The following is a 22949-nucleotide window of genomic DNA, read 5'->3' on the forward strand; positions in this document are numbered from 1 at the left end:
TGGAAGTAAAGTGAACTTTGTAGGCAGGCAGAAGAGGCAGTAATCTGGATGAGATTTGGGGCAGAGCCTTCCTGCACCTCGAATACTTCCCTTTTAATATTTAATATTGTCACTTAGATTTTTGTAATTCCCTCACATATAGCATTTATCTTATGTTACTATGTACAACCTGGGAGGTTGAGTCACATTTTCAAATCTTTTTGGAACAGTTCTAGGATATTTATTTGTAGCATATCCTAAGGTGCTTACTTGGTTTACCTTCTTTCCTCTGTAATCAATGGAAGGAGTTTGAAGAAAGATTTGGAGGCCTCCTTTCACCTTCTCCTCTAAAAACTACACTCTTAGAAGTGAGGGAGAAGAGTTGCATTTGAGTACTCGCATGTGAGAGAGAAGAAAGAGTTTGTCACAAACCTTCATCAAGTGTGTTTGGGTTTAAATTAAAACTCTTTTAAAAGAGATTATTGAGGAACATTTTTTTAAAAGTCTGTGTAGATGTATTTCTTCTATTGTTCAAGTCTATGAGACATACCAGGAACTAGTATATGACAGCAGTAGCAAGATTGGGGTACTAGAGGATTGGGGATGGCAACAGTGAGTGGCACCAGGGACTGTTGTGGTTTCCCAGGGCGAGTGTCTGGGGCTGGATGTGTGAATATCCGCAAAGATGAGCTCAAAGGAGTTTAGGTAATAGTTTGATAGTCAGCTTGGGCTGAGTGCAGACGTGTATAGTAGAGGCTTGGAGTTGGGCTGGATGTAGAACAGCAGCAGGCACTGAAGGTGGGTTGCAGCAGGGGCACCAGTCACAGCTTGATGGACAAGGCTTTATAGGAGGAACCTATGACTGTGAGGTGCTGTATCTCATTTTATTTTTCCAAATGAATTGCCTGTAAATTTGGTGATAAGGTGGGGCCATTGAATTTCTCCTTACTGAAGTGTACACTCCTAGTGAAAGTGGAGCTATAACCTATTCTATTAGCTAATGGTGTATAAAATGCAAAGATGGGGAAAGTGGATAGGTGCTTGAGACCTAAACACTGTAGATTCCCAACAAGCAATTTAAGCTTTGAAAATAAGAGTTCTACAGGTTACCTTCTTTAAAATTTGAATAAATAGAGAGAAGGTTATTAGTCAGTTTGGATATGTTTGAACTGACACACACACACACACACAAGCACATACACACAGCTCTTTAGAACCTAGATAAAACAACCCAAGACTTGAGAATCTGTATTTCCAGCTAGACAAGCAACTCCCTGAATCAATCCTTTAATCATGTCATTTCTCAGATTAACCCAAATTCTAAAATTATCTTCCTGTAGCTTCACTGTAAATTTCCTTTTGAGAATTTAGATTTCCTAAAGGAAAGAAGGTTAAGTTAGCTCCCTATCCACCTTCTTTTCCACTTCTCTTCCTACTTCCACTTTCTGGTATCTCCTCTGACCTCTCACCCACATGTAGCTATTGCTTTTGCTTGGGGAGATATCCTTTTTCTCTGAAAGTGGTCAGAGTCCTCTAACCTTGTCCTATGTGGTCCTCTCTTCAGCCCTAAAGTGGAAAGGACAATGAGCCTCCTGGAAAGTGTAGTTCTTCTAATTTGCCAATACTTCCGACTAATTAAAACCTTGAGCACTTTACATAACATTTATACGTTATAAGTGGCCACTATTCTATGGTGATCAGCACCGGAACTGACCAATAAAAAACATGGATTGTTCACTGTACCTGGCCAAGGAAACAACTCCTAAAGGTTCAAGGAAACTGTCACAAATGTAACTTAGGACAACACATTTGCCAAAGTGACCTGAGACTGCAGTAGGTTATTAGCTATCAATGGAGATTTGGGGTTTTAAATTCTTTAACACTGGGTTTTGGCTAATGACATAGCTGTTGATGCTATATGAGATTTTATCCAAGGGTTACCCTTTTATGTTAAAAATATAAAAATATAACCTGCTGTTAAGTCATATCAAGAAGCTGATACTCAGCTGTACAAAATGCAATGCTTATGTTTCATGACTCTGGGACTGTAAACTAGCACCTCTTTGGTAGTGACTTCATTTTGTCCTTACAACTGTTCAAAAACTGCTTTGGAAACATTCCTGTACCTCAAATTGCCCCCAGGCTCCATTCCCATTGCTCCCAATGTATCCTTTTTTACCCAACAAAAATCTAGAAGTCTGTGTTACACATTAGCAAATCAGCAGTGTTTTAAGATGATTTACAGAGAGCTTAAGAGAAAACTGTACTTTTTAAACTCCATGACTGGAAACTCCCTTGAGCTTTAATTTAAAGTCCCCACTTCCTGAAATCTCATTGACATAAAACATCCAATACTTCAGTCCTAAATGGGTTTTTTTTTTGCAAGTGATTTTCAATAGGCTCACACACTGCTGCTAATCAATAAACTATTTTCATAGAAAAAATAGCATAGAGACTTTCTCTTAAGGACAGACATTCTTTCCTTAAGAACGTATAGATCTGTGACAATGGGTAGTCCAACAAGAAGTTCAAGGGCTGCTTTAAGCAGATAGTATCTGCTGCTTTGACATGCAACAGTGAGTGTAACATAAATAATATAATTCTCTCACAATCCTACTAGAATTTGCCAGGAAAGATTATTGGGGTGAATTCAACCTTACAAAAACATTTGTGATTGTACAACTAAGGGTAGAGATCGGTAATTTTTGCTGGCAGTGAACTGGCAAAGTTGCTGAAACCTTTGTAAATATCATCTGGTACTTAAACAATGCACACATGGATTTTATTTATGATGCTTTTCAATAACCCTGAACTTTGGGATCAGTTGGTTGTAGTGTAAAAGGCAGTAGTAGACCACCCAAGATGAAGTGAAAAATAAATCTTGGAAATATATGGCATGTACACATGCATACACTGTTAAAGCTGGTTATGCTTTTAAGTATTAGCTCTACACACACTACTGGGATTTAATGGCACCAAAATATTCTACGGAAATAGCCTTTGATCACTATTTTGCTAAATTGCATATTTAATTTTAAGAAGTCTTTCTGTTGGTAATCTGAGTAGTTCTATTTATAGGAAGTATTTAAAGTACTGTATTTTCTTCATAGAATTTAAATACTATAAGATTAATGGGAAGAAATGGTGGAGAAATTCAAGAAGTCACTCATACTGCTGCCAAATTTCAGGAAGCCTAATGCTGAAATATTCCAGGAAAATTTGTACCTTCGTTATCCTAGGGAATCTAAAGGAAACGAGATGACGATATTATCTATAAAGTATACACTCTCATTGCATTACACTCCCTCTCCTAAGAATGTTACTCAAAAACTAGATAAAACTATTTATACAGTTGAAGTTTTGCATACTCTTTTTAAACCAAAAAACAAAAAAACCCAAACTAAACAAACACAGGGAGCAACACTTTAAAAAATCTGAATAGTAGAAATATCTTCCAAGTAAGATTCTCCCACCTCCAATTTAGCCTCTATTGATAGGTAAATATTACTTAAAATACAACAAGTTTCTGTCAATTTCCACCACAGTTATTCTTGAAATATGTAACAGTTCCTCTTAAATAGTGGAATAAGTAATTTTTACCTGATATCCCAGGGATGAGACATATTGGTGACTGGTCTCAGGCCCCTGGAGCCCATAGACCCTGGAAGCAGATTAGCCTTCGTAGGACAAAGACAGGATAAAGCTTGTGTGGAGCCACTGGGCCAGTGAAGTCTTGAGAAATCAGCCATGAAATACAGGAAGAGCGAGCTAAATGTGTGTGCCTGAAAGAGAATGAGATCCAAATCTATAGAAATGAGTCAGAGTACTGCTGATCAAACACGACCTGGGGATTGAGCTAAAATGCTAGTTCGGATTCAGTAGGTCTGGGGAGTATCTTAGGTATCTAGTTTCATAAGCTCCCAGGTGATGCCAATGCTGGTAGTCCACACTTTGACCATGTGTTTTGAGTAGCTGGACTTAGTGAATGATTGACCAAAGTAGACAAGTTAAATACAGATGGAGACCACATAGGACTGGGATCCCCAGAAGGATAAGAAGAGAAAGTAGATAGGAACCCAAGCATTCGTACTCTTAATAAAAGAGATGATACTGGTGTTCCTGTATGCTTTTACTTCCTTTGAAGATCCATGCACTTTCTTCCCTTGCCTTCCCAGCTCCCATTCTCTCTTGCATCACACTCTCACAACATTTGAAATTTCTCCTCCTCATACTCTTAAAATTTCTTATTTTGGAGCAGTATCTTCCCATCCCTTAATGTTATGTTAAATATGTTAAGTCATCATGTGGTCAATAAATGAAAGCTGAGCATACAAGGTAAGCGGTGTTGTATTCAGTGCAAGGCATTTAAACATAGCAGGACTGATCAGATACTGAGAAACACAGAGCCTGGAGAGATGTCCAGAGAGTAGACCTAAACTTAAGCATAAAAGAAATTCTAGACTTGAGGACATGGGGAGGGGGAAGGGTAAGCTGGGATGAAGTGAGAGAGTGGCATGGACATATATACACTACCAAATGTAAAATAGCTAGCTAGTGGGAAGCAGCCGCATAGCACAGGGAGATCAGCTCGGTGGTTTGTGACCACCTAGAGGGGTGGGATAGGGAGGGTGGGAGGGAGAAGCAAGAGGGAGGGGATATGGGGATATATGTATACATATAGCTGACTCACTTTGTTATACAGCAGAAACTAACACACCATTGTAAGGCGCCAATAAAGATGTTAAAAATAAATAAAATAAAATAATAAAAAATAAAATACTTGTTTTGCAATTTATAACTCCAAAAAAAAATAAAAAGGAAGTCTAGTTTTCTCTGAAAGTCATCTTCAGTTCTACCATGAATATATATACTGCCCATTGAGTTTTGAACTTAATGCTTTTTTCATTTAGGGACAGTATAAAACACTTTTTTACAGTCCTTATTCTTTTCCCCCTTCCAGCTTGTTTAATATATACAGTAGTCTTTTCTAGGGACCAGCCCAAATGTTCTCTTGAAGTTCATATGAATAGAATGATTCTACTTCAAAGCCTACACTGTTATTTCAACCCTTTATGCTGCTTTTTATCAATTTCCAAGATAGAGTTGAAGGAGGACAGTGCTTCAAACAAAAAACAGCTCTTTAAGAAGAATTACCAAACAACTGAACCCGATCAGTGTCCACACTTTCGGAACTTTTATCCGTTCCTATCAGACCTCGAGGCCCGTCAGATGCTTCTGAGAACTTCATGTTAGTGGGCCTCTGGACCACATCACAGCTTGGTCTTATTTTTGCCTAACAGTTCCTCTGTGGCTTTGCCTCCCACAGTACATGTGGTTTACTTATGTTCATCCTTAGCTTGGCAGGGTTTCGAGGTCTCACGTCTCTTTTCATCTCTACTTTTTAAAGGGAGTAATTTTGCACAATTATCTTTGGATGTGCGAACTATGGTAGTGCTCTCTTTCATGTGTTCTTTAGAGACTATAAGTAAATGCCTGTTCTTGTATTTTAAATTATATCTTACTACAAGAAATATAATTTCTTCTATACAATGTATTTTCTAACTCTGATTCTATTTTTGAAAGTTCTTTATCAGCACATGTGATTGCTCAGACCACATCTCAAGGATTTTTCATATATAGAGGCACACAATGCAATATGGTTTATTTATTTGAGCCTATATAAAAAGAATTATTTTGTTTTCTGGAAGAGGGTTCATGAAATAATGTATAGAGAAATGTCTTCTTTCCAAGCTTGAAAATGCTAACTGTGGAAACTGTATATAATATATATATATATATATATATACACACACACAAGTGATTACTTAGTACAGAACAATTGGGTAATTCACCTTTAGAATACATCTTTTGCGATGATGATGGCAGACAGACAGTAGCCCTAAAAATTGGGAATTAAAAGTTGACCTAGATGGAAACTAAGATAAATCTGTTGTATCTTAATGAGGTTTTACAAGAGGATGAAAGTCAAACATATAAATTATTTATTTTTAATTGGGAGTCCCTTAGAATATCTTTTGAGAATTCTTATTCAAAAAGGCAAGTAGAAAACTGCTCAAATGAATAGTATAAATGAGATAAATTATTGTTATTGTTATAATTATTACATTAGAATGGAAGAGGGAGAAACTGTAAGTACAAGAAACCAAGAAAAGAAGTGGAGGGATGAATGACTAGAGAGGGTGGTATTAGACATAATCAAGAGCATTTTTTAATTCTTTTATTTAACAAGGAAGAATGTAATTATTTTTTTATCATTGTCAGGACAGAAATAGAGAAAAGTGAATAAATGTCAGTGTTAGCAGTAAGTGTCATATATCAATGTTAATTATTACCCCAACTCTATGAATAAGCTCTCTATCATCTCTTTTATACTGATGAATAAAACTGAGGAATTATCTATTTTATAGATAGGAGCACTGAGGCCTAGGGAAGTATTGATTAAAAAAAAAAAAGTCCAAAGACACCCACCAAGTAAAGGAGAAGACCTGGCCTCTAAAGCCCCTTGATTATCTACTTTGCCTTATTAAAAAGGCGTTCCCTGCTTCCTTAGTCAACTCAGATCCTGTCCCCTCCTTCATCTTCTAAAACTTTTGGACATCATAATCTTTCTTTGTTTCTGTACAGCATGGTATCTTAAATAATATTTACAATAACTACTTATCTTTCTAGAAACACAAGTAATCAGGAATTGTACTTGGGTTAGAACTCTATTTCTATAGCTTTTGGTTGTGTGAGTTGGGTAATTATAATAGTTATCTAACCACTCTGTGCCAGAGTTTCTTTATTGATTAAATAGGGATAAAATATAGGGTTTGTGGAGCTGTTGTGTTAATTATATAAAGCAATACAAATAAAGCACTTAGTAAAGAAAACAGTATGTTATAAACACTTAATATCACTATTGCTAGTACTACTGTATCTACGACTACTACTTTTAATATTAGTTATTTCTGATGCTGTATAATATTCACCAGGTAATAAATTTAACCTGCTTCCTGAACCAAATACAGTAAAAATAATTTCAACAAACATACACTTAGAATCAAAAGTAATGCAAAGAAAATGAGCAATGTTTCTGAAATTGGTAGATGCCAACAATGCAACATAGAGGTACCATCTTTAGTCAGTATCTAAATTCAAGTAGAATTTATTAAATGGTATGTGAAGATCTGTATTAATTTGTTGACATTTACCAGCAATTCAGACCATTGCATATAAAATACTTGAGGACTTAACAAAATTCATTCTTTTTTAGAAATTCAAAGGTGCAAACCCCCTAAAAATTGACGTGCAGTAGTAAACAAATCCTAAAGTGCAAAAGATGTTTGATTTTTGATACAAAACTGTCTAAAAAAGTGTAAGCCACTCTGGACTTAGTGATTAACAAAACAATCAAAACATTAAGAACTGGGCTACACAAAAAACATGGATTTTAAAAAACTGTATTTACTTGAGATCTAATTCTTCAGTGAGGTTTACAAAGAGAGGATGGAAGTTGAATCTTCAAAATTACCCAAACTGTGATGACTTGAACACATTTATGAAAACTTTTGCTTAGGTACTGTATAAATAAACACTGTGTCTACAAGTATAATGTTTAGATTAAGGGAAATAAAATACATTCTTTTTGTTATAGAAGAAAAACCTTGACAGTATAATATAATGGTGGGGTGGATTTGACGGATTCAAGATGTGACTTTTTTTTTAAAACTTTTTCTTTTTTTGTTTTAAAAAAGTAGGAGTCTTTTCCTGTCAAGTATGTGTGCTAACTTCACCTGCATCATTGTTTAGCTGTGAAGTACTCCATCTAGTGCATCCACAGAACAAATACAGGCTTCCTATTTCAATGCTATCTTTAGTGAAGTCTTTTTTGTGAGGCTCCTTGCTAATTAGCTAGGCAATGTTGGACCCTGTGACCTAGCAGTCTAGTATTAGATGGGTGAGTTAATGCTGAAGGTAGGTGAAATATAAAAGAAAGAGAGGGGCCAACCTGATGAAGCTATCTTCTCTCAGCCATTCATCTGTGGAATTCCAAATTTCAGCTGACCTGTGGTCACTTGAACTAGCAAAGAGATTATGGCATAAAGATTAATTTGAAGGTGATCATGGGAACACAGGCCAGTGCTATGACTCCAGCTGAGTAAAGACAAAAGAGGTCAACGTTAAGAGGGAAGATAGGTAGGGAGAGCGAAGGGTGGGTAGGGTGTATAAAGAAGCAGACTGAATGACACCATGTGCCAGTGATGAGAATATGAGCTACAAATAGAGGACAAAAAACCAAAATCCAGTAAAAACCAAACAAATTGAACTATTTTAACTCATAATAGTGGGACATTTTACTTTTCTTTATGAATTCCATGCTCTTTCCATTTGGAATACTTGTTCTCAAAATAAAAGCATTTTTCATAACTTTCTTCCAATCTCCTTATTCCTTCTGCCCAGACTGACTTCTTTTACTTCATCTGGGCAAATCTGTCTTATATTTCATTTCATAGCTTGTGTCACTTCTTTTCTGAAGCTTTCCATGATCTCTCTCACCAAATTAATTCTTCCCTCCTCTTTGATCCCATAACACTTTTAAAAAACCCCCAAAAATCTGAAGTATATTTGTTTACAATATTGTGTTAGTTTCAGGTGTAGAGCAAAGTGATTCAGTTTTATATATATATTTCAGATTCTTTTCCATTATAGGTTATCACAAGATGTTGAATATAATTCTTTGTGTTATACAGAGAATCCTTGTTGCTTATCAATTTTATATATAGTAGTGTCTGTTAATTCCATACTCCTAATTTATCCCTCTTCCCCCCTCCATTTCCCCTTTGGTAACCGTAAGTTTGTTTTTGAAGTCTGTGAATCTGTTTCCGTTCTGTAAATAAATTCATTTGTATTATTTTTAGATTCCACATATAAGTGGTATACTTGTCTTTTCTGTTTGATTTACTTCACTTAGAATGATAACCTCTAGGTCCATTCATGTTGCTGCAAATGACATTATTTCATTCTGTTATGGCTGAGTAATATTCCATTGTGTGTGTGTGTGTGTGTGTGTGTGTGTATGCGTGCCATATCTTCTTAAACCAATCATCTGTTGATGGGCACTTGGGTTATTTCCATGTCTTGGCTATTGTAAATAGTGCTACTATGAACACTGGGGTGCACGTATCTTTTCGAATTAGAGTTTTCATCTTTTCTGGATATATGCCCAGAAGTGGGATTACTGGATTATATAGTAACTCTATTTTTAGTTTTGTAAGGAACCTCCATACTGTTCTCCATAGTGGCTGCACCAATTTACATTCCCACCAATAGTGCAGGAGGGTTCCCTTTTCCCCATACGCTCTCCAGCATTATTTTTAGACTTTTTGATGATGGCCATTCTGACCCATGTGAGGTGATACCTCATTGTGGTTTTGATTTGTATTTCTCTAATAATTAGCGATGTTGAGCATCTTTTCATGTGCCTGTTGACCATCTCTATGTCTTCTTTGGAGAAATATCTACTTAAGTCTTCTGCCCTTTTTTTTTGGGGGGGGGGCGGTACGTGGGCATCTCACTGTTGTGGCCTCTCCCGTTGCACAGCACAGGCTCCAGACGCGCAGGCTCAGCAGACATGGCTCACAGGCCCAGCTGCTCCGCGGCATGTGGGATCTTCCCGGACCGGGGCATGAACCTGTGTCCCCTGCATTGGTAGGCAGACTCTCAACCACTGCGCCACCAGGGAAGCCCATCTGCCCATTTTTTGATTGTTTTCTCTTCCAATATTGAGTTGTATGAGCTGTTTGTATGTTTTGGCTATTAACCCATTGTTAGTCACATTGTTTGCAAATATTTTCTTCCATTCCATAGGTTTTCATTTTGTTGATGGTTTCCTTTGCTGTGCAAAAGCTATTAAGTTCGATTAGGTTCCGCCTGTTTATTTTTGCTTTTAATTCTTTTGCCTTGGGACACTGATCTAAGAAAATATTGCTATAATTTATGTCAGAGAATGTTTTGCTTATGTTCTCTTCTAGGAGTTTTATGGTGTCATGTCTTATATTTAGGTCTTTAAACCATTTTGAGTTTATTTTTGTATACAGTGTGAGGGAGTGTTCTAGAAAAGGAAATAAAAGGTGTCCAAATTGGAAAGGAAGAGGTAAAACTGTTGTTATATGCAGATGACATGATACTCTATACAGAAAACCTTAAACACGACACATTAAAAACTATTAGAATTAATAAATGAATTTAGCAAGGTAGCAGGATACAAGATTAATATACAGAAATCTGTTGCATTTCTTTATACTAACAATTAATATGAGAAAGTAAAAAAATCCCATTTAAAATTCAGGTCAAAAAATAAAATACCTACGAATAAACCTAACCAAGGAGCTGAAAGACCTACATGCTGACAACTATAAAACATTGATAATGGAAACCGACAATGATTCAAAGAAATGGAGAGATATCCCATGCTCTTGGATTGGAAGATTAATATTGTTAAAATGGCCATACTACCTTAAGCAATCTACAGATTTAATGTGATCCCTATCAAATTACCCATGACATTTTTCACGGAACTGCAACAAATAATCCTAAAACTTATATGGAACCACAAAAGACCCAGAATTGCAAAAGCAATCCTGAGGAAAACAAAGCTGGAGGAATAACCCTCTCAGACTTCAGACAACACTACAAAGCTACAGTAATCAGAACAGCATGGTATTGGCACAAAAACAGACATGTAGATCAATGGAACAGAATAGATAGCCCAGGAATAAATCCACACACCTATGATTAATCTTCAAAAAAGGAGGCAAGAATATGCAATGGAGAAAAGACAGTCTCTTCAGCAAATGGTGTTGGGAAAGCTGGCCAGCCCCAGAGCACTTTTATTATGAGTTTGCATTTGGCACTCATCACAGTGTAACCTGATTCTTTCCTGCAACAATATAAAGAGATCCTTTCCTGTGTCAGTCATCATGCTAGGCACTGAGGGCAGAGATAAATTAGATACAAACCCTGCCTTCAAGGAGCTCTCAGTCTAGAAAAGGTGACAGGGCTGTAAACAAAGAAGTTACACTCTTGTGATAAGTGTGGCAATAAAAATTGTATACAAGGCACAGATTCAGTGCAGAGAAGATGGTTAGTTCAATGTAAGAATGGGAGGATCTGGAAAGCTTGGCCAGATAAGATGATGGTAAGTCATATTACAATCTGTTTTCTTTATTTCATTGGGAGCTCTTGAGGACAAGGGTTATGCCACATTCATGTTAGCGTCCTCATCACCCACCAGTGCTTAGCACATAGCAGGTAGACAAGACCTATTAGTAGAATTTAATAGAAAGGGTAGGAATCCAGTTCTCAATAACAAAATGTCTAAAAGCCCAAGTAGGAGAGCTTTGAAGTTGGTGAGCATGTCCACATGCTGGGAGTGTGGTTTACCCCAATTTCACAGAGTCAGAAGTTCCTCTGCACAGGATCCATCCTGATCTCTCCCTGTATACTTCTTTATTATCAGCTGGGTCTTGGTGCTCCAGCCGGGTGTCAGGTCTGTGCTTCTGAGGTGAGAGAGCCGAGTTCAGGACACTGGTCCACCAGAGACCTCCTGGCTCCAAGTAATATCAAACGGCGAAAGCTCTCAAAGAGATGTCCATCTCAATGCTAAGACCCAGCTCCACTCAACGACCAGCAAGCTACAGTGCTGGACAACCTATGCCAAACAACTAGCAAGACAGGAACACAACCCCACCCATTAGCAGAGAGGCTGCCTAAAATCATAATAAGTTCACAGACACTCCAAAACACACCACCAGATGTGGTCCTGCCCATTAGAAAGACAAGATACAGCCTCATCCACCAGAAAACAGGCACCAGTCACCTTCACCAGGAAGCCTACAAAACCCACTGAACCAACCTTACCCTCTGGGGGCAGACACCAAAAACAACAGGAACTATGAACCTGCAACCTGCGAAAAGGAGACCCCAAACACAGTAAGTGAAGCAAAATGAGAAGACAGAGAAACACACAGCAGATGAAGGAGCAAGGTAAAAACCCAGCAGACCAAACAAATGAAGAGGAAATAGGCAGTCTACCCGAAAAGGAATTCAGAGTAATGATAGTAAAGATGATCCAAAATCTGGGAAATACAATGGAGAAAATACAGGAAATGTTTAGCAAGGACCTAGAAGAACTAAAGAGCAAAAAAACAATGATGAACAACACAATAAATGAAATTAAAAATTCTCTAGAAGGAAACAATAGCAGAATAACTGAGAAAGAAGAACGGATAAGTGAACTGGAAGATAAAATAGTGGAAAAAAATAACTCACAGCAGAATAAAGAAAAAAGAATGTAAAGAATTGAGGACAGTCTCAGATACCTCTGGGACAACATTAAATGGACCAACATTCGAATTACAGGGGTCCCAGAAGAAGAAGACAAAAAGAAAGGGACTGAGAAAATATCCGAAGAGATTATAGTTGAAAACTTCCCTAATATGGGAAAGGAAATAGTCAATCAAGTCCAGGAAGCGCAAAAAGTCCCATGCACAATAAATCCAAGGAGAAACATGCCAAGACATATTAATCAAACTATCAAAAATTAAATACAAAGAAAAAATATTAAAAGCAGCAAGGGAAAAGCAACAAATAACATACAAGGGAATCCCCATAAGGTTAACAGCTGATCTATCAGCAGAAACTCTGCCAGAAGGGAGGGGCAGGACATATTTAAAGTGATGAAAGGGAAAAAGCTACAAACAAGATAACTCTACTCAGCAAGGATCTCCTTCAGATTAAACGGAGAAATTAAAACCTGTATAGACAAGCAAAAGCTAAGAGAATTCAGCACCACCAGACCAGGTCTACAACAAATGCTAAGGGAACTTCTCTAGGCAGGAAACACAAGAGAAGGAAAAGACCTACAATAACAAACTAAAAACAATTAAGAAAATGGTAACAGGAACATACATATTGATAACTACCTTAAATGTAAATGGATTAAATGCTCCAACCAAAAGACATAGACTGGCTGAATGGATACAAAAACAAGACCCATATATATGCTGTCTACAAGAGACCCGCTTCAGACCTAGGGACACATACAAACTAAAAGTGAGGGGATGGAAAAAGATATTCCATGCAAATGGAAATCAAAAGAAAGCTGGAGTAGCAATTCTCATATCAGACAAAATAGACTTTAAAATAAAGACGATTACAAGAGACAAAGAAGGACACTACATAATGATCAAGGGATCAATCCAGAATGAAGATATAACCATTGTAAATATTTATGCACCCAACACAGGAGCACCTCAATACATAAGGCAAATGTGAACAGCCATAAAAGGGGAAACTGACAGAAACACAACCATAGTAGGGGACTTTAACACCCCACTTTCACCAATGGACAGATCATCCAAAATGAAAATAAATAAATAAACACAAGCTTTAAATGATACATTAAACAAGATGGACTTAATTGATATTTATAGGACATTCCATCCAAAAACAACAGAATACACATTCTTCTCAAATGCTCATGGAACATTCTCCAGGATAGATCATATCTTGGGTCACAAATCAAGCCTTGGTAAATTTAAGAAAACTGAAATCATATCAAGTATCTTTCCCAACCACAATGCTATGAGATTAGATATCAATTACAGGAAAAAATCTGTAAAAAAATACAAACACATGGAGGCTAAACAATACACTACTAAATAACCAAGAGATCACTGAAGAAATCAAAGAGGAAATTAAAAAATACCTAGAAACAAATGACAATGAAAACATGATGACCCAAAACCTACGGGATGCAGCAAAAGCAGTTCTAAGAGGGAAGTTTATAGCGTTACAATCCTACCTCAAGAATCATCTCAAATAGACAACCTAACCTTACAGCTAAAGCAATTAGAGAAAGAAGAACAAAAAACCATTCAAAGTTAGCAGAAGGAAAGAAATCATAAAGATCAGATCAGAAATCAGTGAAAAAGAAATGAAGGAAACAATAGCAAAGATCAATAAAACTAAAAGCTTGTTCTTTGAGAGGATAAACAAAATTGATAAACCATTAGCCAGATTCATCAAGAAAAAAAGGGAGAAGACTCAAATCAATAGAATTAGAAATGAAAAAGGAGAAGTAACAACTGACACTGCAGAAATACAAAGGATCATGAGACATTACTACAAGCAACTATATGCCAACAAAATGGACAACCTGGAAGAAATCGACAAATTCTAAGAAAAGCACAACGTTCTGAGACTGAACTGGGAAGAAACAGAAAGTATAAACAGACCAATCACAAGCACTGAAATTGATACTGTGATTAAAAATCTTCCAACAAACAAAAGCCCAGGACCAGATGGCTTCACAGGTGAATTCTATCAAACATTTAGAGAAGAGCTAACACCTATATTCTCAAACTCTTCCAAAATACAGCAAAGGGAGGAATACTCCCAAACTCATTCTACGAGGCCACCATCACCCTGATACAAAAACCAAAGATGTCTCAAAAAAGGAAAACTACAGAACAATATCACAGATGAACATAGACGCAAAAATATTCAACAAAATACTAGCAAGCAGAATCCGACAGCACATTAAAAGGATCATACACCATAATCAAGTGGGGGTTATCCTAGGAATGCAAGGGTTCTTCAATATACGCACATCAATCAATGTGATACCCCATATTAACAAAATGAAGGATAAAAACCATATGATCATCTCAATAGATGCAGAAAAAGCTTTTGACAAAATTCAACACCCATTTATGATAAAAACTCTCCAGAAAGTGAGCATAGAGAGAACCTACCTCAACGTATTAAAGGCCATATACAACAAACACAAACCAAACGTCAGTCTCAATGGTGGAAAACTGAAATCATTTCCTCCAAGATCAGGAACAAGACAAGGATGTCCACTCTCACCACTATTATTCAACATAGTTTTGGAGGTCCTAGCCATGGCGATCAGAGAAGAAAAAGAAATACAAACTGGAAAAGAAGTAAAGCTCTCACTATTTGCAGATGACATGATCATATACATAGAGAATCCTAAAGATGCTACCAGAAAACTACTGGAGCTAATCAATGAATCTGGTTGCAGGATACAAAATTAATGCACAGAAATCTCTTCCATTCCTATACACTAATATTGAAAAACCTGAAAGAGAAATTAAGGAAACACTCCCATTTACCACTGCAACAAAAAGAATAAAACACCTAGGAATAAACTTACCTAAGGACACAAAAGATCTGTATGCAGAAAACTATAAGCCACTGATTAATTTCTTTAGAAGTTAAAGATGATACAAACAGATGGAAAGACATACCATGTTCTTGGATTGGAAGAATGAACACTGTGAAAATGACTATTCTACCCAAAGCAATCTACTGATTCAATGCATCCCTATCAAACTACCAATGGCATTTTTCACAGAAGTAGAACAAAAAATCTTAAAATTTGTATGGAGACACAGAAGACCCCGAATAGCCAAAGAAATCTTGAGAAAGAAAAACGGAGCTGGAGGAATCAGGCTCCCAGCCTTCAGACTATACTACAAAGCTACAGTAATCAAGACAATATGGTTCTGGCACAAAAACAGAAATATAGATCAATGCAACAGGATGGAAAGCTCAGAGATAAACACACACAGATATGGTCACCTTATTTTTTATAAAGGAGGCAAAAATATACAATGGAGAAAAGACAGCCTCTTAAATAAATGGTGCTGGGAAAACTGGACAGCTACATGTAAAAGAATGAAATTAGAACACTCCCTTACAGCATACACAAAAATAAACTCAAAACGGATTAAAGACCTAAATGTAAGGCCAGACACTATAAAACTCTTAGAGGAAAACATAGGCAGAACACTCTATGACATCAATCACAGCAAGATCCTTTTTGAGCCACCTCTTAGAATAATGGAAATAAAAACAAAAATAGACAAATGGGACCTAATGAAACTTAAAAGTTTTTGCACAGCAAAGGAAACCATAAACAAGACGAAAAGACAACCCTCAGGACTTCCCTGGTGGCGCAGTGGTTGAGAGTCCGCCAGCCGACGCAGGGGACACGGGTTTGTGCCCCGGTCCGGGAGGATCCCACATGCCACGGAGTGGCTGGGCCCGTGCGCCATGGCTGCTGAGCCTGTGCATCCAGAGCCTGTGCTCCGCAACGGGAGAGGCCACAACAGTGAGAGGCCCACGTACCACAAAAAAAAAAAAGACAACCATCAGAATGGGAGAAAATATTTGCAAATGAAGCAACTTACAAAGGATTAATCTCCAAAATTTAGCTCATATGTATCAGGAAACCAAACAGCTCATGTAGCTCATACATGTCAGGAAACCAAATAACCCAATCCAAAAATGGGAAGAAGACCCAAATAGACATTTCTCCAAAGAAGATATATAGATTGCCAACAAACACATGAAAGGATGCTCAACATCACTAATAATTAGAGAAACGCAAATCAAAACTACAATGAGGTATCACCTCACACCAGTCAGAATGGCCATTATCAAAAAATCTACAAACAATAAATGCTGGAAAGGGTGTGGAGAAAAGGGAACCCTCTTGCACTGTTGGTGGGAATGTAAGTTGATACAGCCACTATGGAGAACAGTACAGAGGTTCCTTAAAAAAATAAAAATAGAACTACCATACGACCCAGCAATCCCACTACTGGGCATATACCCTGAGAAAACTATAATTCAAAAAGAGTCATGTACCACATGTTCACTGCAGCTCTATTTACAATAGCCAGAACATGAAAGCAACCTAAGTGCCCATCAACAGATGAATGGATAAAGAAGATGTGGCACGTAGATACAATGGAATATTACTCAGCCATAAAAAGAAACGAAATTGAGTTATTTGTAGTGAGGTGGATGGACCTAGAGTCTGTTATACAGAGTGAAGTAAGTCAGAAAGAGAAAAACAAATACTGTATGCTAACACAAATACATGGAATCTGAAAAAAAAAAAAAAAGGTTCTGAAGAACCTAGGGGCAGGACAGGAATAAAGATGCAGCAGTAGAAAATGGACTTGAGGACATAGGGAGGGGGAAGTGTAAGGTGGGATGAAGTGAGAGAGTGGCATGGACATATATACACTGCCAAATGTAAAAGAGATAGCTAGTGGAAAGCAGCCACATACCACAGGGAGATCAGCTCAGTGATTTGTGACCACCTAGAGGGGTGGGATAGGGAGGGAGGGTGGGATAGGGAGGGAGGGTGGGAGGGAGATGCAAGTGGGAGGAGATATGGCGATATATGTATAAGTGATTCACTTTGTTATAAAGCAGAAAGTAACACACCATTGTAAAGCAATTATACTCCAAAAAAGATGTTAAAAAATAAAATAAAAGCCCAAATCCTTTATATTCAAAATCCTTTTTTTTTTTTTAGTTTAGTTTGATTTGGTACCTCTGCCTCTGCCTGTGTGTGCTTGCATGTTTGAAATGAAAACCAAGCTGTCTTCTTTGGTCAGGTTGACTGTGAAAATGGCCATACTATATGAGGCACCATTTCTGTGGCTTCTTTCTCTCTTTCATGTATAGGTCCTCTTAGTATATTAACTTTAAAAAGTATGTTTATTTAATTACTTTAATTAAAGTAATTAAATTATTGTTTAATTAAAAAATTGTCACAAATCAAACTAATAGGATTTTGCAGACTTTTCGAAAAATGTTTTCTTCTTTATGGAAACATGTATTTTGCAAACATTAACATTGACTTTAAATAATTATTACAAACAAAATTAAAATAAAAAGCATGATGTCTTTGGCATTAGGCCAATTTATCTCTAACACATTTTAACATTGATGTTGAATCCAATTTGTTACGTGTGTCTTTTAAACCATGAAACCTGATAGATTTCCATTAAAGTGAACACAGATTGTGTTTAAAAAATTAACTCATAAAACAAAGATTTGTTTGCATATTAAGCATATTAATAAAATGCTTACTTATGACCTTCAGGATAGGCAATTTCAATAATAATTATCAGGCGTCTTTGTAGATCCAGAATGAAACCAAACTGATTATGATAATGACACACTATAGAATTTCATCCCCACATTTGCTTTTTAAGTATGGCACAAAATAACAGTATTTAATTTAAAGGGCATTAAATTCACATCATCTCCATAAGTATAGAGCCCAGTTTACAGATGACTACAATGAAGAAATCTGCTAGCAACCTGACTTTGGTTCTCAACCTTTTCTAAACTTATGTTCCTTGACACTATACGCTACATGGAATAGTAAAGACATCTGAATTCAAATATTTTGAAGAAATGTGTATTTAGCAACTGAATACATGCTAAAAGGAATAATTTACAGCAGCAGTTTCATTACATTTTTCTCTCCAGTTTTCTAGTTCCCATCTGAAATGCAATGATAAATACAGATATGGAACATATTTACTACCTGGCAAAAAACATGCTGATTGAATGGGCACACAGCTTCTGCCCTTAAATAGCACATAAGCCACCTTGTTACCTATGTGGGAAAATCTTGCATTTTAGGATGATGTTGAACACACTGAAATGGAGTACCTATAAAAAGTTGCATTTTACACTGTCCTTCCTCTTCTTTTCAAAATTATGTACATCTCTTTTGCCTAATGTGTAGGTAGCAAAAATATTAAACACATACCACTGAAAATCACTAAATAATACATAAAATGTAGCAGTAAGTGTACATTTACATTTTGCGTTTGATTTCAAATGGGCCATAATTTCTCTGCTGTGCTGTACCTTTTTCCTATTTTAAGATTGCTGTAATAATCTGTTCAAGGTCACATGAGTCTCTTAACAAAGTTTCAACTCTGATGATACATGCATAAGCCAAAGTCTATTGGAACTGAATTAAATGGGACATTCATTACTTTTTGTGCAAACTGCCCACCTCAGTACACATTGGCAGAAGATTATGACTGTAATAAGACTTATTTACCTGCATGTTATATCTATAATTTTCTTCGAAAACTCAGACCTGATGATTTATAAAGACATGTCAGTGGATTTGCTTTTGTTTCTGTTAGTTGAAATCTACACATTCTCTCTATGGGTATTTCATAATGCTAAACAAAATGCATTCAGATATTGGAAGGCACCCCTGAAGTTATACAATCTCTACCCCTTCAAATCCTTTATTTTTGAGGACTAATTAGAAATGATACTTCTGTTATTGCAAATAAATGTTTCAGTTGCAAATTTAGAATAAAATGCAACACTGAATTTTAGTAAAGATAATCTATGAGAAATTTTTAAATGACCTATTTTTGGAGCACTCTTGGTTCTTTGATTTATATCTCAAACATTTTTTTTTTCCTCTACAGGAGTCTGTCCTTCAAATAATTTAAAATTCAGCTACGATTTGAGGATGTACTTCTAAAAGTAACACTGTATTAATCACTGGAGCCTAAAATTGAATGTAGAATATTTTTAGGCTCCCATTTGAAACAAACGTAAAAAAATCATTTATTCAAAGTAATGATTAAAACTGAAACATGAGCTTCCATCTGTGAAACATTTCAGCTGATAGAGAATTTTTAAAGAATTCACTGTAGTCTGAGGTGAGAAATTAATGCTGAGTTAATTAGAATCCCAAGACAGCTAGAGTTAGAATTTCAATGCTGCTTTCATTAATTAGCAATAAGATGCTTCCTTTGCATTTTTGTGCGTGACGAAGGACCCAGAGAGGGATTCTTGGAAAGATGAGTGCAGTGCAAAAGAAACTGCATTGCAATGCTGAAGGTCTTATACATCTTGAAGTCAATGATTCTCAAAGAATCATCTTAGGACAATGAAGCAGGCAAGCCCTTAATTAATAATCTTTTATCTTATTTTATAAGTTGTTGCAGGAGACAAAGAGCTTTACATGTTTTAAGTGTGAGCCGTGTCCTGGAAAATAGTTTGTATAAAAGTCACTCCCACTGACCTGAAAAGAGTCATGTGTTCCTTAGACAGATAATTGTCTTAAACAAGGTGAGATAAGAGGCAGCTGATAAAAATGTAAACAGAGTTGGGAAATTTGCTTTTAGGAGGTTGTTCTGAGTATTACTGATCTCCCTCTTCTCAAAAAAATTAAGTGACAGATAAAATTCCAAATGGAGTCACGAGAGAGAGTTTTTATGTCTCAAATATCAGGCAGGAATACAAGCGCAGAATTAAGACATTTTCTATTAACATTAAATTAAACCAATGCTTACTAGTTGCATGAAATATGCAGTTCCTTTTCTCTTTGTTGATCCATTAGGTACAAGAAAATGCATTTACAAATCTATTTCTTTCTTCTCTTTTTTTTCCGGTTAAATGCTCTGTTTTTCTAAGAACATTATGCAGGTTCTAATTAATTTAGATAATATTTGAAGAAGGGAAAGTGTTTTTTTTTAATTCCTCAGAGAAATAAAGCATAATTTATATCCAGATTTTAGGAATTAGTTGTTAATGATGTATATATGTTTCTAGGACAATATTGGTTATTCCTCTTGCAAAACTGAAAACGTTTTAAAAAAAGCAGCACACAATTGGAGTTTTTAAAAACAAAAACTACATAGCACAATAATTGTAAGACAAAAACCTACTCTAGCTTAGAAAAGAGCTAATTTTTTCTGCATATTTGTCATGGTACATTTAAATTATAGTTTTAATAAAATACATCTTTAGATCAAAGCTGGAAGAAGACATCAGTAGTAGATCAGTGTATTCCATTTTTCTTCTGGATGATGGATGGTTTATGTTTTTCATATTTCCACAGACCGTTTAATTCAGTATCATTTTACTCCTCCTGTATATATAAACACGAGTGCTGGTAGACAAAAAATATCCTTGAATCCAACAGTGTTTTGGAATATTCATCAGCTTAGTAAATCCATGCAGTTTAAAACTTCTAGTTCAATAAAATGGCTTTGCTGATGCAGTTTTTCTTCTTTAGATGGCAACATGGCAAATGACATTTTTATTTCTCAGGCAGAGAAGAAAGCGAAACCTGTATAGTGAAATCTCATAGGAAATATTAAGTCACTAGTGTGAACATCTGCATTCACCTGACCTCTAAAAGTGTTGGTATTAGGAAGAAAGCCTGTTAGTAAAGTTACTCATGGACTTAACTTATAATTGGTGGAATTCAGGTGCACTTCCCACCATTGTAAACATCCACATAATGCCATGAAAAAAGTTCATGTATATTGCATTTTTTCCAGTTATTGTCTAGGCAAGTTTCTACTTGTTTGAGGTTTCTAGAGGTAATGCAGCTCAGACACTCCTGGGTGCCCTCTCAAATTCGTGGGTCCTCCTGTTTCTACCTTTCTTATTTTCCTGTAAGTGCTTCCATTTGTTACTGTTCCCTTGGGTATGTCCTGGCCTTTGCCGTCGCTGTTTTCGGTCCCTTTTCCAAACTTGTTCGCAGAACTCATCCATTGTGTTCAGATTGGGGTGGCTGATTAGTTGCATGAAGTCTCTGTACCAGACCTTCTGGCTAGGTGTCATGCTGTTGGAAATTTCTTTGGTCTTAGAGCCATCTCCATCGTCATCTTTATGAAGAAGTTCTTCCAAATGCTCTGTGTCGATGACTTCCAGGGTCACTTTAAGAAGGGTTTGCATGAATCCGTGTTCCACGGCATGACAGAGGTAATTGCCTGAATCCTTGCGCTGCAGACTACGCAATAGAAGGCCTTGTTCGGTCCTGATGATATGATCATCCACTCTGATCTAGCAAAAGAAAAGATGTAGTAAAATCATACATATTTACAAGAAATATAGGCTCCAAACTCTGTCTCAGCAAAAATTTAGGCTGTGTACTGAGACACATTTTCATAGTTAATAAAATTTCTAGTTTAAGAGAAATGATAGCATTTTCCTATCAGGGAAAAGAGTTATAAATTTCTTCCAATTGTTTTTAAGAAGTATTGCAAAATATTGCTGTCTATTGTCTTAATAGAATTTCTCATAATAATTTAAAGTGATCAAGATAATGGGATGAAAGGACAAAGATATACTTTATAAATTTGAAATAAGCTATATAAATATAGGAGAAAGTTAACATTGAATATTGTAATTGGAAATACAGAAACATGATACTAGAAAGCAATGCATTAGAATAATAAGGTTTGAAAAACAGAAGAAGTTCAGCAGTTGAGCAACCAGAAAAAACACGGGATTGCATGCTTACTTAGTTATTCAGTTTCCTAAGTCTTAGATGTGACATGAAGATAGGCTATTCAATGTCTAATCTCACTTTTATTTTGAATACAGTTTACAAAAGAGATCTCTGGAAGCCAAAGCTGGTAATATATAAAATCAACCTTAACATTTATATGATGTGATCACATGTTTGAAGACTGCTTCAACTGTCAAAGGAGATAACGGAAGGACTTTTACTTCTACATTCAGATTATGTTTGTAAAATTGTCTGCACACTGTACACTCACAAATCACCTACATACTATGGTTACCCTATTTAATGCTTTTTAAGAAGTTTTAAAGGCTCAGAGTCCTCACTGAGATTTTCTATGTATATATTTTTTAAAATTTTACAGAGGAATAAATGGATCCATTGAGTAGGAAGATTTGTGTAAAACTACATGCACAGTTCACATCAGAGTTCATAACTGGACCTCAGATCCTTTATCCAAAATCTACTGCTCCTTTCCCTTAACTGCCCCTTCCCATTTGAGAAGGAAGTTAATGGAGAAAGGAAAACATGTTTGGAGAGAATTAATTGAACAAAAGTTAAAATTAGTAGAAGGATTAGATTTTTTTCTTGTATATGTAGATAACATAATTGTTTTGTAGATAACTCCAGAAAGAAAAAAGAAGTCTAAAATATATCCGCAAACAACTTCTGAGACAAAACTCTTACCAGTTCACCTTTGTTTCTCTAATTCCTATCACAAAGCCTGTCATAAAATCAGCCTTCAATTAATACTTGTTTAATGAATGAGTACTAG

General features: G+C 36.2%; 1 protein-coding gene across 4 annotated transcripts in view; it reads right to left on the minus strand.

Annotated features, from left to right (window-relative positions):
• Nucleotides 1-17947: 17947 nt before the first annotated feature.
• SEMA3A (semaphorin 3A) overlaps nt 17948-22949 on the minus strand; it is a 507688-nt gene continuing 502686 nt past the window's right edge. For all 4 annotated transcript variants that reach the window (XM_081244273.1, XM_081244271.1, XM_081244270.1 and 1 more), the window contains one exon: nt 17948-21711. In XM_081244273.1, coding sequence (XP_081100399.1) covers nt 21256-21711 — 456 coding nt within the window. In that variant the 3' untranslated portion in view covers nt 17948-21255. The remainder of the gene's footprint in view (nt 21712-22949) is intronic.

This window comes from Mesoplodon bidens (assembly GCF_964165515.1).
Source record: "Mesoplodon bidens genome assembly, chromosome: 9".
Lineage (NCBI taxonomy): Eukaryota > Metazoa > Chordata > Mammalia > Artiodactyla > Ziphiidae > Mesoplodon > Mesoplodon bidens.